Here is an 18,233-nt window from a genome sequence, read left to right as displayed (position 1 = left end):
CTCTGCAAGTGGAGTTTGCATTTGGTGTCCTTAAATTTGGCACCAGATGAAAGCTCTGCTGGGGGCTCCTGGGTCAAGTTAATCCCTCCTGGAAGTGAGACTTGCATTTGATGCCAAATCCCCAATTCTTCCTCCTCTTTCTTTGCAGAGGCGGCTTGAATCCAAGCATCACTTGCCAAGGAATAAAGGAAAGAATTGGGAGAGCACTCCAATTGCATAGTTGATAGCTTAATATTAAAGTTTTTACTTTATACTGTTTTGGTTGATTATATGTATGTGTGAATGTCGCTCGCTGCTTTTGGGGGCCTATGGTCCAAAAAGCGGTATCCAAACAAACCACACCATATGAAGTTACATCACCTGATGTTGTGGTGAGATCACATGATTGACAAATGGGTGGTCCAAGTGGCCCGTGTGCGAGCTCAGGATGCAGCCTGTCAGCTGGACCCTGTTCTTCAGCCCTGCACTAGGGCATAGTAACTAGACTATGTACAAACTGGTTAAAGAGAAAAAATTCACAGTATTGATGCACAGGGCAAGTCATGCTACCCAGAAAATTTCCAAGTCATGTTGACATTGACACTATTCTGCTGCCAGACACATGTGACACAGCGGTTCAATGTCTCTCTGCATTACTTCCAGTGTTAAGCACAACTGGCGGTTTCTTCTTCAGCTGTGACATTAAGCTTCCCAAGTGTAGGGCTGTAATTATGGTGGGAGACTAGGATACCAAAGACAATAGTAATTAGCAAGCACAGTCACAAAGACCTGTTTGGGTGCCTTTTCTCAGGAACACTGATTCTTCTGCTAACAAATAAGAGGTGTCAATGGGTGTATCAAAGCAGAGACCAGTTTCAGGATTCTCTCTCTCTCTCTCTATCTCTCTCTGTGTGTGTGTGAAATTTCCTCTTCATGCTTGCTCTGATCCTGTTAATTACCAATCTGTTTTAGCTGATGCATTTTGCATTCATAAAAAAATCCTGCAGGTCAGATGCAAAGAGCTTGGCCCTAACACTTTCAGGACTTTTCTTTAGTTAAAACTTAAGTAAATTAGACTACAAAAATGTATAATCTACATACTGTGGCAGCAGTGCCACAGCCTGACATCACCTTGTCAAAGGACACTAGCTTGTGAATTCTGCTCCTTTCTTAATATCTAAGCCTCCTCACATATTTGTGTATTTTCATCAAGACCAGTTATTTGCACTTTTCTAACTGGATACCCTTAATTGGTTTAGAAAGGCTTAAGATATGAATCGCTATTGATTTTATACATTCTAGGATCTAGAGCATCACTCTCTAGTAGAAAACAGCATGCAAGATAAATGGAAAACCAATCAGACCTTCTCTTGGTGTTACAAAGGGCAATGTTCTGCACATGTTTTATGCTGCCCTGCTCAGCGAGGCAAGCACTGTTGATTTGGGGACATCTTTATTAAACGATTATAGAAGAGTCTGCCTAGCTTCCTGGAGAATAACAGCCAATTGTTCCCCCTAAGGATTTTGCTCCTGCTATGCATGATGGAATAAAGCCAACTTGTAATTTCTGGTTGTACATTTAGAAAGCAGAAATCTGGTTTGATTGGTAAGACACATGATCTTATTTACTGATGTCAGATTAAAGATTTTAAGCTGCTGAATTTAATGAAGCATCTTTTTTTTTTTTAAAAAAAGTTATCTTTCAGATCTGCCTTCATCTCTACTGGAAAACTACAATTGTTTACATTTGTTTTAAAGTAAGCTAAACAAATTTAACTATAAATGGATGGTTATTTCTCCCCGTTTTTTGTGTAGAAATAAATGACTGCTTAAGTGTTTTATTGTTCATCGATGGCAGTGGCTTCAGTTAGCATATAAAGAAGTGATGCATGCATGGGGGAAAACTGTGAACACAGCCTAAACTTTGTTTATTACAACAGCAGTTCTAGCTGCTGAGAAGCAAAGCCATCACTCACCTTAAACAGCACATTCTCATGCATGTTTACTTAGACCTAAGTCTCATTATAGTTAATGGGGCTCACATCCAGGTAAGTGTGCACAGGACTGCTGCTTAATAGTGGCTTGCCACTTTGGCAGTGGGACTGCTGCAGAAGCACAACAACCCAGAGATGCAAAAATCCCCCGCTGTGCACTTGATCCACAACATGCACATTCATCTTATTTCTTTGGACTCTTGGCAATTTATATTCACTGCGTATGTTGCTGCAACCCAGGACAAGGATAAAATTGCTAGCTTTTATCATTAAATGCACTGACCCTGATCCAGAGATAGTGGTGCTCAATAATTATTGAACTCGACTGATAATGTGCAGCTAATAACTATGTCCGGTGGGCCAAGATAGTACAAATCAATAAATGCATGACCATCACGCTCCAGGACAGTTAAATAATATTTCTGGCATCATTCCTACACAAGCATGTGGAAACAGTATGGACTGCACCTATTGTCATCCAGGAGTCCTGGAAGACAGGAGTACCTGGCGTGCTCTGGTCCATGGGGTCACGAAGAGTCGGACACGACTAAACAACAACAACAACGGTCATCCACATAGATGTAAGCTAGGGTCAGTGGAAATATTTTTAAAGCCATTGTCAAACTGGGGTCTGTTTAGTTTAGGGTGCAATGAGGCAAGCCAAAAACAGTGGGGCAGCATGAGCAATGATCAAGCCTGATCCAGAAGCCATGGTTATGAAAAAGGGGGTGATGGTCTACTGGTGCAATGGATGTGGGGCTGATCTGGCACCAGTTCCCTCCATTGACTTGGCACTGAATCTTTGCCTTGTGTCCCTCAGCTTGCCAGACCTTTTGATGCCTGCTGATAGGTCTTTTCTGAAAGACTTAGATAAAGCCACTTCTGATCCAACATGATTCTCTAATCACGGGAAAGGTTCCATAACGTTTTTCTGTATATGTGGGGTGGTGCACTGCTGGTGTGGAAGGTCTGTGGAAACCAGCCCTTGCACCACATCATTTTTCAAAGAATATTTTTTATGGCAACTCCATAATGGCTTGCTCTAAATTCTAATGAGGCATTATTTGCATTTTTGGGGAGAATTCAGTCACATTCTAATGAGGTCTTCATAAAGCTGGCTAAATATGTTCGGAAATCATTAGTGTAGATTACCAGAGCAAAACACTCCTGGGGGACCTCTGCAGATTTTGTTACAGAACCTATGGCAGATGGATCAGTATAATAGCACAAGAATGCAAGGGGTTTTGGGGGGAGGGAGAGGAGGGCATGGTTTGTTTGTTTGTTTGCTTGTTTTTGGTCTCTCCACAGAAACAGTGTAAATGTGAGCTACTCAGTTACATGCTACCAGATAAAGAGCTAAATGTCCCTCAGGTAGATTCATTAAAGGAGGAAAACAATCAAAACACATTTTGCTGCCATTTAAATACCAGGTGCACTGCGGTCTACAAGTGCCAGGAAAACCGACGAGGGTCCCTTGCTGGAATTCAGGAGAGCTTAAAGGATGCAGGGTTTTGACAAGCCTGCCTCAGATAATGACAGGTATTGGCAGATGTATGCAGGCCCTGCTAGAGGCGAATGGAAGGGCTGAATCATCTGCAGCAGGTGCCTGTGTGAGAGAAAGCCTCCCAGTGGCTCCTCTGCCTGCAATTAAAACCATCCTGATGCATAGAGCTCCAGGGCAAAAGCTATATCCGAGCACAAATTTAATGACTATCCAGTCCGGGTAAACAAACACACATACGCCCCCTCCATGATTAATTCATGAAGGACAAACACAAGTTATGTGGCAAACATGTTAAATAGGTATTCTTCTCTCCTGGAAAGGAAAAAAAAAGTTGAGCTATTTCCCCCCACCCCACCCCCCTTGCTTTTGGATGTAAAAAATGGGCAGGTGGTCTCCCAAGAAATCTGTAAGTCAAATAACAAAAGCAGCGGTGAGCAGTTACAACAGCACGGGTAAATAAATAAAAAACTTGAAAGCCACAAAAAGTCACAGTGCTGGCTCTACAGGAATCTAACCTATTGTCAAAACATGATAGTGGAGTGAAAACAACGCTGCCGCCCCCTCGCCACTGCCAGAAAAACCCTCAAGGACAGTGAACCAGCTAAAGTTATTACTAATGGAAGCATAACACAGCCCTAAGTGACTCAGCAGTGATGGACAGGAAACAGAGTTTGTACCCCCTTGGAGGCCATGGTCCTAGTGAAGATTAATTGCCAGACTTCTGTGTTCTAACTATTAATGAGTATTCTTGAAGGCCGCTCTTTAAAGGAGCTTCCTTTTGTGCCGCTTTTCTAGGTTCAGGTTTTAAAGCTCCATGTCTGAGTGCTGTTGTTGTTGTTTGTCCTGGCGCTTTCCCCCAGGAAAACACACATTTTGCCACTGAATCAAGGCAAATGGCAATCAGGTTTTCTGGATGAGCCCTTACTTGGTGTTAAGATCCACTCTGTACAGTGAAATCTACTGTTGTATAAACACAACAGTTTATACAACAGCTTCAAGAATATTTTCACACAATGCACTGGAAAACACATTATTCCCCCAAATTTGCTGAAAGATACTGCTATCCTAAGCTGGATCTTACCGGAAGCTTACATAAAAGGCGCATGTGTGAACTGAGGTGCCACTGGCATTGTGTATTCCCTGGGAATCGGGAATGTTTTCTAGGGAAGAAAGAGGGTTCAGGCTATCCCTGCCCACATGATGGATGCCTCTTCTAAGAGCTATGGGTGAGTAAGGTCTATAGGTTTGGGAACAGGCTGGCCATTATTCACACTCGCTGAGCAAGATGGTTATGTTTAATGCAAAATATGAGAGATTGCATTGGTTTACGATATATGGCATTGGGATCTACAAACAGTTTATCCTGGTTGCAGGATCTATCTACAAGTTTCTTTTGTTCACTGCATTGGAAAGTTTAGACCGAGTCAGAAAATGTGAATGTTTTGCAGTTATTAAGGAGTACTCTGGTGCAGCTCAATTATACCAGAAAGATATGGATGGCTCGTACACCCCAGGTAGTGTGGTTGCTGACCTTGAACCAGACATCCTGGAGAGTGAAGTCAAACGGGCCTTAGAAAGCACGGCAAATAACAAGGCCAGTGGAAGTGATGGTATTCCAGCTGAACTATTTAAAATTTTAAAAGATGATGCTGTTAAGGTGCTACACTCAATATGCCAGCAAGTTTGGAAAACTCAGCAGTGGTCAGAGGATTGGAGAAGATCAGTCTACATCCCAATCCCAAAGAAGGGCAGTGCCAAAGAATGCTCCAACTACCGCACAATTGCACTCATTTCACATGCTAGCAAGGTTATGCTTAAAATTCTACAAGACAGGCTTAAGCAGTATGTGGACCGAGAACTCCCAGAAGTGCAAGCTGGATTTCGAAAGGGCAGAGGAACCAGAGACCAAATTGCAAACATGCGCTGGATTATGGAGAAAGCTAGAGAGTTCCAGAAAGACATCTACTTCTGCTTCATTGACTATGCAAAAGCCTTTGACTGTGTCGACCACAGCAAACTATGGCAAGTTCTTAAAGAAATGGGAGTGCCTGATCACCTCATCTGTCTCCTGAGAAATCTCTATGTGGGACAAGAAGCTACAGTTAGAACTGGATCTGGAACAACTGATTGGTTCAACATTGGGAAAGGAGTACGACAAGGCTGTATAATGTCTCCCTGCTTATTTAACTTATATGCAGAATTCATCATGCGAAAGGCTGGGCTGGATGAATCCCTAGCCGGAATTAAGATTGCCGGAAGAAATATCAACAACCTCAGATATGCAGATGACACAACCTTGATGGCAGAAAGTGAGGAGGAATTAAAGAACCTTTTAATGAGGGTGAAAGAGGAGAGAGCAAAATATGGTCTGAAGCTCAACATCAAAAAAACGAAGATCATGGCCACTGGTCCCATCACCTCCTGGCAAATAGAAGGGGAAGAAATGGAGGCAGTGAGAGATTTTACTTTCTTGGGCTCCATGATCACTGCAGATGGCGACAGCAGCCACGGAATTAAAAGACGCCTGCTTCTTGGGAGGAAGGCGATGGCAAACCTAGACAGCGTCTTAAAAAGTAGAGACATCACCTTGCCAACAAAGGTCCGTAGAGTAAAAGCTATGGTTTTCCCAGTAGTGATGTATGGAAGTGAAAGCTGGACCATAAAGAAGGCTGATCGCCAAAGAATTGATGCTTTTGAATTATGGTGCTGGAGGAGACTCTTGAGAATCCCATGGACTGCAAGAAGATCCAACCTCTCCATTCTGAAGGAAATCAGCCCTGAGTGCTCACTGGAAGGACAGATCGTGAAGCTCAGACTCCAATACTTTGGCCACCTCATGAGAAGAGAAGACTCCCTGGAAAAGACCCTGATGTTGGGAAAGATGGAAGGCACAAGGAGAAGGGGACGACAGAGGATGAGATGGTTGGATAGTGTTCTCAAAGCTACCAGCATGAGTTTGACTAAACTGCGGGAGGCAGTGGAAGACAGAAGTGCCTGGCGTGCTCTGGTCCATGGGGTCACGAAGAGTCGGACATGACTAAACGACTAAACAACAACAACAACAACTGCTCTAGATTTTGGAGGAACCTGAGCAAACTGCCCTCTGTGGGCGCCTCCAGCATCTGCTGCGCCCTGATGGCAATGTTCCTGCAGCTACCAGCCTCCTCATTACAGGCTTACCCATTGGCAGTGCTGTAATGGTCTAGTTGCTGTATAAGCTCCCAGGTGAGTGAGCCCTTCAGTGCAAGGTGGAGTGGGGTGCTAGTGGCTGCAGCAGAGCTACTGATGTGCAGCCCAAGTGTCGGCTCTGGTGGGCCCTGCCGATGATGGGCCTGGGTTGAGCAGATCCTATGGCAAACCATCTGGCAAGCACAGATCTCTCTTAGAAGCTCTGCGATGATTCTGGAGATTGCAAGGGAATACAGATACCCCATGAGTCAGTGATATTAAGAGATTTGGGGAAGTTGTGGTTAAGATGATTTTTCAACTTATGCTACCTGCAAGAACATTCCTTGGTCAAAGATAGGAAAAACTGGAACCCTTTGGAAATTAAATGTAGAACAGGGCTAATGCTAATTTATATCATGAGATACAGGGAAGGAAGAGTTAAGTATTTAAGCTGTCAGGCGATTGATAAATCCATTTTGTTCAGGACTAGGAAAAATACAGTAGTCCTCATTTAAAGAAATAGACTGATGTCATGTGGTTAACTTGAATGGTAGGGAGTAATGAGGATATATAAATAATAAAATGAGTTCTGCAGTGATATGGTGAACCATGAATTAGGTACTTAGAGAAGAAACCAGAAAACTACTTTGCAATAGGTGTCCTCTCTCCACAGAGGTGGTGTGGTGGAAATAAGGATAATTTTCACCCATCACCCTATGTCTTCTTAGGCCAACTTAAATTTTAATAATACTTTTTAAAAATTCAGACGTTGCAGCAATGATACACCAAGAACATTAAAAAATATAACACCCCCCCACGAAACTGTATACCAGCACCACGAAGCTTGCCATCCTCTTGTCCAGATTCCAGTTTTACAGTCAGAGAATCATGAATTTAGAAGGAATATTGCAGGCCAGCAAGTCAAACTCTCTGCTCACAACACTATACTGGAAAGTTTCATATCAATAAATTAGTTGTAACTTTTTGCTTCAGCTTGAATGCAAGTGGCAGAGGTGATTTATTGATCCACCAAGTCTCAAACTCCTTTGGGTCCTAAATGGCCTCAATCTGACCTTTTAAGCCAGTCCAACTGGTTGCATCTTTGTGCTCTCATAACAGCACCTAATTATACTCACAAATCGTGCTGCTTTCTCATCCAAAAGTGGTCCTGTTCCCTGATTTGTGATCAGGCTCAGGCACTTTAGATGTCTAGGCACTAGGATTTAAACTCACAATAAACCATGAACAAAAATCCCCTTTCTAAACACAGAATGAAAATTGAATTTACAATAAAGGAAGCTGGAAATGACACATTTACTCATATTACTGAAAAATTAATTGATCATTTATAGTCCACATGTCTATTTTTCAGGGGGGAAATTATAAACTACTGTTTTGGCAGGAAATTAAAAACATGCATCATAACTGCTTTAGCTACACCGAAGTATATCTACAATTTCCCATTTTTTCCAGCAGCTAATAAATGCACTGTTCCTGGAGGTGTTGACAACATAGTTGATGAAGTTTGATATTTTCACTAGGAAATTGAACAGTGTACTCCCTAGGCTGTTTTAAACACCCTGACCTGCATCAATGCTAATGATACAGTAAAATAAATAAGAAACCCAACAACTCTTGTTGACCATTTAAAATGAAAAGCAAACTTCTGTTACTATCTTTTGAAAATAAAAGTGTACATGACCTAATATACTTATTCCTTGGGAACCTAGAAATTTGGATTGCTTCTCCTTATTATTTCTATAGAAATGAAAAGCACAGCTTCACTGAGGAAAGGCCAGGCAATCTGGTCACTGCAGAAAGTAGTTATACCCTGCAAAAATTAATTACTAGGCAGAAAGTCCCAAAATGGCCTATCCTCATTCAGTGAAACACACTGAAGTACTTTTGGAATCATAGGAGTAGAAATAAATTCTTTTATATCTGAAGTGTATTAGGGAGGTTTCCCTTGTATTTTGTCTGTGTGTTTTAGAAGTTGAAGGAAACCTGGGTGCAATTTTCTGCAGCCATCCAAATTTCTGAGGAAATCTGTGGTTGGCTAATACAAGTAAGAAAATTTCCTGGAGAAATAGATTGTTGAGGTTTTGTTTTGTTTATTATGTTTCTATCCCATCCTTCCCGAGCAGCTGTGTGTGTGTGTGTGTGTGTACGCGCATGCACACACTTCTATTTTTATGACAAGTACGCAAAGTTCGCCAAATGGCTATTATTTTGTCCTAAAAGACAGTACAGTATATAATTTTGGAAAGTATAATTTTTCTAAATCTCTCTCTCTCAGGTGTCAAAGACCATGGGTAAAGAGGTGCATCTTAAGCATGTGATGGAAAGTGTCAGAAGCAGGGGGACAGGAGTGAATTATCCCCCGATTCAAAACCCGCTCCAGCTCTTTTTATGGGGGCGGGGGGAAGGTCTGGAGATCCAGCCACAGATCTCCCATCACATGTAGTTTGGCCCTGGGTGAGGATTTGAATAGAGGAATCTGAACCTAGCAACCTGAGCCACTTCACCGTGCTTGCTCTAAAACGGGTTGGCAAGGTTTACCGGCCATGGGCTGGATCACTCCCACGGAGATTGTCCGTGGGCTGGACTGGCACAGCGCGATGCCAGAAATTGCATCTGTGCCTGTCCGTGTCACCGGAAATTGCTTCTGCGCATGCCCAGATGCTGAAACTTGTCCATGCGCAGAAGCGATTTCCGGCGTCTGGACATTCCAGTATCTACGCATGCACAGAAACAATTTCCGGCATTGCTCGGCAAATCCCTACGCTGCGCCGGTTTAGCGCAGCTCACGGGGGACTCGCTGAGCAGGCGGCTTGGCTTATGGGCCGGTAAAACGGTCTTTGTGGGCCGCATTTGGCCCATGGGCCGCACATTGCCAACCCCTGCTCTAAAACACAAAAGTCCATTGTGTTTGAGACTGGAGTGGCCAACTCACAACTTAAGTAGAAAAGTTAGCAGCAAGGTTGTTAAATTCAAAACAGATAAATCCCCACGCCATGCATAAATATAGACAATTTTCCAAACTTTCTTACCCTTCCCACTTCCACGAGATTTGTCACCATGACTATGCTTGCTGTATTTTCATGCCAGACCATTCTCCAGAAGTCATATATTGTCTCTTGCATTGGTCCTGAAAGGACAAATCAATCCACAGGTTATTCTCAGCACATAACAGGATTGGAGGAATACACACTGATAATGTTATAGGCAATATTAAAAACTTGACAGCTCTCAAGTGCGTTAAGAGGTGAGGCAGAGATCTTCTGTAGGCTCATTAATTTAGCTTGTTAAAGGCTCAATGGAGGTTTCAGTTTCTTTCAAACTAATTTGCAATTAAGTGTTTCCCCCCCCCCCTTGAAAGAAAGTTGGTGTTGTTGTTTTTTAACAGGAGGTTGCAATCCTATGCACAAACATACCTGAGGGAAAGTGTCACTGTAATCAATATGTTTATTTCTAATAGAAATGTTTAAGAATGCACTGTTAACTAACTACTAGGGCTGAGAGTTTGAAAAAAAATAAATAGAGCAGGCAGGGCAGCATCAGCAGTAGTGGGGCGCTTCTGCTGCTTGCCAGGAGGGGCTGCGGCCAACCCAGGCCTGCCCCACCCCACCCCTGTCCTGGCGAGCACTCCTTAGAGACTTAGGAAGTACAGTATGTATAAACTGTTGAAATAAATAAATAGTAGCACACCACCAGGAGAGCTCTGCTGCTGCTTTTTATGCTTTTGACATGAGTAATGTTTCAGTGGACGGTATTGGCCTTTCTCAGTTTAAACATTTTTCTTAGTTTGCACTATTGCTCTAATTAGTCTAATTCTCAAATCGCTCCTTCTGAAATGAGGCAGGTTTTTTGAGACAGTTTTTTCCCCTTTGACAGCAGGAGAGAACATTGTTTAAATGCCAGGCCTGACAACTATCTTAATTTTAGAACATAACGAAAGAAATGAGCCCGAGGGAGGGGGAAGACCGGGACCACCCCCACCCCTAAAGTATCTGCCTAGGCTCTAGAATAGCCTATGTCTGTTGTTTCTGGAGTGCTCTATGGGAATCCAGGCTAAAAGCTGGATCCACAATGAATCCCAAGCATTGACTGGGCCTTTGGGGAGGGTGTGGTCCTACCCAGGTATTCCTTCTTCTAACACTTTTGCTCCTGTCAATTTTTTTTTTTTTACCCTGCTATGTCACTTTGTCTGAGTGTCTATTGGAGACAGAGATAATAAGCAGATATAAAACACCATCAATTACTAAAATCTTGCATCTACAAACAACCAATTACTAATCCTCTTCACAACACTTTTTAGTTACTTATTTAGAATTTTACTAGTCTATTCATTTGAGGACTTGCTTGAAACATTGCAATACCTTTAAAATTTTAACATCAGAGTTGCCGACAGCTGATAAAAAAAGGGCAACAGTAATCACCCTTGAAAGAAGAATGTTTTTTCTAAAACAATAGCTGCAAATGACATACCACATCACTAATTGCACCTGAAAGCTCGTGTGCCCACTTATCTCAGGAGAAACCCATTAAAGGATACTATTAAAGTGAAGAAACCCACACCCACGTATCCAACAGTAATCTGTTAAAATGTATTTTTCATTGACATTTGAAAACATTTAGCTTTAATGTTTTCATCTTGCATCTCCAGCCTTGTTTTGTGTGAGTGTCCTACGCAAAAATGACAAAGGCAATTAAAATTAGGCAATCATTCTTGCAAGATCAATATCATTGGCCTGCAGGGCTCAGAGCAGGTGCACTGTATGGAGTTATTATTTATAAGGGGAAGCTGTCCAATTTCAAATATCTGCTTTAACTGTGGCTGCAGAGTAGTTGCTTACAGCCCTCTGCAGTCAAAACAGAATCTTATGTTTGGCACTTGAGCAGAACCATCTATCTGTATTTTTTACTACTACTACTACTACCAGTCCCTCACCAGAAGCGCCCAGGTTGTGTTGCAGAAATATAAATACAGCACTAAAAATTTAAAAGAAATTACAATCACAACTAAAGGTAAAGGTAAAGGTACCCCTGCCCGTACGGGCCAGTCTTGACAGACTCTGGGGTTGTGCGCCCATCTCACTCAAGAGGCCGGGGGCCAGCGCTGTCCGGAGACACTTCCGGGTCACGTGGCCAGCGTGACATCGCTGCTCTGGCGAGCCAGAGCCGCACACGGAAACGCTGTTTACCTTCCCGCTAGTAAGCGGTCCCTATTTATCTACTTGCACCCGGGGGTGCTTTCGAACTGCTAGGTTGGCAGGCGCTGGGACCGAACAACGGGAGCGCACCCCGCCGCGGGGATTCGAACCGCCGACCTTTCGATCGGCAAGCCCTAGGCGCTGAGGCTTTTACCCACAGCGCCACCCGCGTCCCACACAATCACAACTAGATTGGGCCTAAAACATACATCTCAATTGTCAGGGTACAGAGGTGTATGTTCAGCATACAATGAAAGCTGTTCCATGAAGCTGCCAAATGTACCTCTGTGGGGAGGGAATTCCTCAACTTTTGGGCTGGCACAAGGAATACCCTTTCCCAGCTCTCCAACCCCTGAACTACCAAGAGAGCCCCCTCCACTGATTGTAACACCCAGGAGGGTCTGCAGGGAAGGAAGTGGTCTTTCAGATATTTGGGGCCCAAGTTGCATAGGATTTTCAACACTAGTATGAGCAGCTTGAACTGGGCCTAGACAGGATGTCGCAAGCGGACAAACTGTTTTGAAACAGGGGTTATATGAGTTCTGAAGTGAACTCCAGCCAGTAATCTGGCTGCTGCATTTTGGACCAGCTGATGTTTACAAATCATATTCAAGGGCAGCCCCACGTAGAGCACATTGCAATAATCCAACCTGGAGCATTGAGTACTGTGGCCAAGTTGTTTCTGTTCAAAAGAGGCTGTAGCTGGTGAACCAGCCAGAGCTGGAATAAGACACTACTAGCCTCCAGTGATAAGGCTGAACTCAGGAGGACCTGCTTCTTCCAGAGGAATGCAACACCATCTATGATAGGCTGTCTCCCCACCTCCCAGACTCAAGAACTTGGGACACCAAACATTCCTGTGTTTTTAGGATTCAGCTTCAATTTATTGGTCCATTTCAGTCCATCATCACCTCTAGGTACCGGTCTAACACCTTAACCCAGTGGTTTTCAACCAGTGTTCCATGGCACCCTGGGGTGCCTTGAATGAGAGTCAAGGGTAGCGTGGGCAACACTGGTCTCTGTCCCTCTTTCCTTCCCTCCCTCTCCTTATGCCCTCTCATGCCTCTGCCTTCCAAAGACTTGTACAGTTGTTTACTGCAGCAGCAGCTGCCCGAAGGACTCACAAGGAGAGGGGAGAGGAGTGGAGGCTGAGGGAACACTACACAAGGGAATGTGTTCAAAAAAGGGCAAGAGGCTGCCAGCTCTGCAGGCAAGGGGTGGCATAACTGGGCTCCTGAGCCACATGGGGTGCCGCAGAAATAATGTAATTGGTCAAGGGAGCTTGAAAACCTCTGCCTTAACCCATTGTCCTGATTCAGATGGAACAGAGAATTAGAGCTGGGCGTCATTCACATATTTATGACACCTCAGATCCTGAAAACAGCTCCTGACAGCTTCTTTAAAATGTAAGAACCACCTACTGAATGAGGCCAATGGCTCATCTAGTCCAGCATCCTGATCTCACAGTGGCCAATCAGATGTATATTCCAGGTATGATAGTGGCCTGGAGGCTTGAGGAGTTGTGGGTTATGGGGGAAACTCACAAGAGGCTTGGAAAGGGTCCAGAACGACTTGAAACCACTTTGAATATCTGATTACTGGGGTGGGGGAGTTCTTTGACACATTCTGAGCCACCCCAAGGAGAACTGGGATCCACCCACCATCACTACCCAGGCTGATTATGCTTCTTAAAAACAGGAGACTTTGTCCTGCAGTGTGTGAGCATGACTTCATGTGGATGCAGTCAGGGGCTCTAAGCCCAAAGAGCAGGAAGGGACTCAGGGAAGGTTAAGGGAGATGGCAGGTCTTTATGAATCTCCAATCCTGCATAATGGGCAATGTGTGCATGGCTGAGGGCTATCCAGAGAGGAGAAAGGCCTTCATGGAACCCAGTGCCACTTCCTCATCCCAAACAGTTGAGCCCATATTACCACATTATATCTAATGAAGTAGTAAACACTAGAGCAGGCACCCCCAACCTGTAGCCCTCCAGATGTTTTGGCCTACAACTCCCATGATCCCTAGCTAACAGGACCAGTGGTCAGGGATGATGGGAATTGTAGTCCAAAACATCTCGAAGGCCGAAGGTTGGGGATGCCTGCACTAGAGTAGTAGAAATGGGGTAAAATAATTCTGTAGTGATGTAGACAATGGCAAAATGACATGCACCACCACCTAAACAGCTCATTTGCAGATATGTTTCCTGTGCGTTTTATAGTATTCTGTAATCCTGGGTTGTTGTATATAAGTTATGCATGCTATGTCGCTTTTAAAATCAGTAGGAACTAAACGTGCATGACTGGGTGCTGGATAGTAGTATTAATCTTTAGTGAATAGTACCTTCTGTGTAGATGTATTTGTTTGGGGTATGCAAATCATAAATCATGCCAGGAAATAGATCCTACCATTAGCATGGTGGTAGAAGAATGTAAAAGATGAAAAATAATTTTATAAGACTAGGAATCCCAATTGTTCTGGAAGGAACTGGATCAAACCTTTCCTCCAAGATAATCCATCATCTTCCCCACACCCCCAAAATCACTTCTTTAGCCTTGCAGATGTTAGGTTTGTACCACAATCCTCTAGGAATGAGTGATGAGAGAAATGCTCTCCTTTGGAATGTCAGCTGTGTCCCTGCTTCCGTTCTACCTGCTATAGCAAGACAATGGTAATTAAAATAACCCCAGGGAGTAGGAATTTAATAGAGAATTTGTTATCTATCCATTTTACCTGCTTTCTTATATGCCAGAGAGCCACCAAAATTATTCTGGACTCAGGACATTCATGGGAGGGAAAGAGGCTAGCTGCATGTCTTTGAAAGTAATTCTCTTCTATCCTATTTTTCTTTTCTACTTGACACTTTTCAAATTATTTTCTGACATCTGAATAAATTATTACTCTGTCATGTCTCCACACAGAATTGAAAAGCATTAAAGGGCAGGTAGGGGCACAGGATTTATTGTCATCAGGAGCTGAACAATTCGATTTCAGAGATTTGGGGTAGGAAGCGACACTGTAATCACTATAGGAGCCAAGTTTACAGAGGTTGACACAGAGCACAGTCCACTAAGAACTGCTGCTGTGCAGCCCTGATTAATTTCAAGTCGCATGTACCAGGAGTCTGTGCAAGTAACCACCTCAAAAATAAACAGAACCTGCTTTGCAGAAGGACTTGGTGTGGTTCAGCTTATTCTCATTCCCCTTACGGGAAAGTTCAGCATTTTCTTGCTATGAATCCAATGACATAATCTACTAGCAATATAATATAATGGCTGCTATAAATACTCTCTACCATGAGGAAATGATATAAAATAGTCTCTCTTTTGCTACTGTGACACTACTAAAAACAAGAAGAAGCTACTAAGAAATGGGTAAGTATTTATTCAATCTGCACAATCCCCAGTAATTATTAAGTGAATTTAATGCCCCACATATGCCATGCTTTGTAATAATTAGAACTGTCGGCTTAATACATTTTCAGCAAATTTACCTTGTTACATTTAACCGATTAATTGCTGTAGTAGCTGATTAAAATAAACATTACAATATCTCAAAAGAAGTCAAGCTTTAGTATTTTACAAAGATAATAATTTCCCTAAACCAATCAGCACAATTACCTCCCTAATTTTGATTTCCCTTGCAAATAGTCGTTCTTTTTCTACCAGGTTTTACTAGAGTGTTAAGAGTATGGGGAGTTGGGCTTCGGCTTAAATTCCCCCATAATGTAACCCTTGTTAGTTGCAATTCAAGAGGTAATTTTTCTGGAGAAAAGGTTTCCTATGACTTTTCTCTTCTAAAGTTCATCTAGATAAGCATCTTTACATGTTTCCAGTTGGTCTCTGGAATGCTCAAAGAGAACATTGGCAACATCTCGGGGAAATAAACTCTCTCTCTCTCTCTCTCTCTCTCTCTCTCTCACACACACACACACACACACACACACTCTTTTGTTTGTAGCTCTCAATCTTTCTGTCCATACAAAAGAGATGGGAGATAGAAATGTATTGGAGAAATGGACCAGGAGAAAAATGTATCCTGTAGGTATGAGAAAGAACTGAAAAATCTGAAGGAAAAAAGTGATAGTAGAGAGCTTGAGATATGGAAGAACAACCCAGAGTTAGATGGCAGGGAGTTCTTGCGAGGTTTCTGTGGATTGACATTTGTTCTGATTAAGCAGTAGACTGGGTTTTCCCAGGGAAAGTGGCAGGACAAAAAACAAACAAAACCCCTCTCAGATTCATGACTTGAGACCATGGGACAAACAGATGTGTAGATGGCCCCTACAAGCGGAAACTGAAACAGTCACATCCACACCATCCATTCAAAGCACATAGCTTCCCTCAAAGAATCATGGAAACTGTAGTTTGTTAAGGGTGCTCGGAACTTTAGCTCCCTGGGAGGGGTAAACTATAGTTCCCAGGCACTGAAATTAATGAACATTACTAAATTGTTGGCACCCATCTTTTCTGGGAGACAATGGAGGAGTGTGCCTTTGAGAGTGAAGTCAAGCTGTTGGATGCTTGCAGAACCTGCTGCAGCTGTAGAGACCAAAGCGGGAGAGACAAGTTGTGTTGCTGATGGGCCAGATAAAGGCACCCGGTTGTACTGCTGCAGTTGCACCATGCCGTTTCTAAATTAGGTCTAATAATTTAAAGGATCCACTCTGAGAAAAACTTAGTTGAAAATCACCTAATATGATTTTAATATATGATGTGGATGTGACCACTGACTTTGGTAGGGAATAATAATCATTGGTACAATACTTCGTTCTGAGATGATAACAGCACTGTCAAAAGTTAGGAAAGCTTATGATACCAACATAAAGCTTTGCATCAATCCAATGCAAAGAAAACAAAGGAGCAGCCAAATTTCAAATGTCATTTGACTTTGTTAGAACACAAACATAGTTGAGACAGTAACCAAAATAACAGAATCTGAGTAATTTAATTAAAAGTTTAGGAATGCTGTTCTCCTTAATGTAACCTTATGGAGCACCACAACTGTTAATAGACTAATCTCTAAGGAGAGTTCCCACAGCATGTGGCTCAATTTAAATGCAAAATTACAGGATTACTAATTTTCTGCCAGCCCAGTGATCTGATTGGCTAATTACCCATAAGAACTGTGTATACATTATTTTTCTAGTATTTGGGATTTTAAATTCTCAATATAGTAACTGAGATACATAAAATAAAAAATAGCTGCTTCATAAAATAAAGTTCTAAAGTGATTTCTTAATGAAACTAAATGGCAAAAAAATCTTTTACAAAAAAGCCCATATACCCTGTTGAATAACATCCACCAAATCTGTGGAACCATTTGAGTTTGTAACAACAGTTCCTAACTCTTAGTTCCACCTCCTCTTGTCATGTTCCATCCACATCTGAACTGGTCACTTTGTACTTTTCTTACATATTTTTACATATTCTGTCCTGCAAAATGAAGTGACTCTGGAATGGTTGGTGTAAAGAGGCGTCTAAGTGCTCCTACTGCTTGACCTGTATTACAGCTTTGCCTTGTACTAATCTTGAATGAGTTTCAGCTGCCAAACAAGATAACCCATAAGATGATTTTGTGCACACTAGAACAGTAATAAATGAAATAAAAACATACTATTAAGTTAACCAAAATAATAATAATAATTCTTCAGGTTTGAGATGTGCCACATATCATAAAAGAAAAATGAAATTGTACATGAACAACAACTTTTCCTTTAATTCTTAAGGGCTTTGATCCACTTGATACTTCACATCAGCCTGACTTCTACTGTTTACTGATGACGTCCCATAGTCATGGAATGGCAAATATTCTGTCATATTTAAGGGTATAAACTAGGTAGTGCACAATAAAATCACACATCCTTATTGGCTTAGCAAGAATTATTTCCAACCAATATCAGGAAAATTCCAACCAAACAATATTTAAATGACACTGCATTCTTCTCGTATAGCAAGGAGCTCTGATTCCAGTCTTCACCTGATCCAAGCAGAAATCAAGTCACAAAAAGAACTGTACACTTCTATATTTTTTAAAGCAATTGTGCTTTACAATACAGCTGCAGTGCCAAGTAAATGAAGTGAACCATTTTAATTGTGTTGCTTAGATAAAATGTATCTGCACCAAAAGCACTAAATGAAAACACTTGGGCTCAAATGAGATTTAGGAACTGCAGAGGTAATCTCTACAAAGCCTTGATCTAAATGGCAATTGAACATGGAAGGAAAGGCAGATACTTTTTAAAAAAGAGTCAATAAGCTTCTACCACTGTGACGAAGGCAAGATCTGGGCACCACTTACAACACTAGGTACAGCAGTGATTTTCATAGCATAAGTAGAATCTAATTAACAAGGAAGAAAGGAATGTACAGAAAACAG

General features: G+C 42.3%; 1 protein-coding gene across 15 annotated transcripts in view; it reads right to left on the bottom strand.

Annotated features, from left to right (window-relative positions):
- The window catches only part of PTPRM (protein tyrosine phosphatase receptor type M), a 409,846-nt gene that overhangs the window by 23,048 nt on the left and 368,565 nt on the right, over nucleotides 1–18,233 (bottom strand). For all 15 annotated transcript variants that reach the window (XM_028737325.2, XM_028737333.2, XM_077933147.1 and 12 more), the window contains one exon: nucleotides 9,696–9,793. In XM_028737325.2, the coding sequence (XP_028593158.1) occupies nucleotides 9,696–9,793 (98 nt within the window). The remainder of the gene's footprint in view (nucleotides 1–9,695; nucleotides 9,794–18,233) is intronic.

The sequence above is a fragment of the Podarcis muralis genome, chromosome 8 (assembly GCF_964188315.1).
Source record: "Podarcis muralis chromosome 8, rPodMur119.hap1.1, whole genome shotgun sequence".
NCBI classification, from domain to species: domain Eukaryota; kingdom Metazoa; phylum Chordata; class Lepidosauria; order Squamata; family Lacertidae; genus Podarcis; species Podarcis muralis.
Note: the sequence above shows the minus strand (reverse complement) of the source record. Positions and strands in the feature narration are given on the sequence as shown.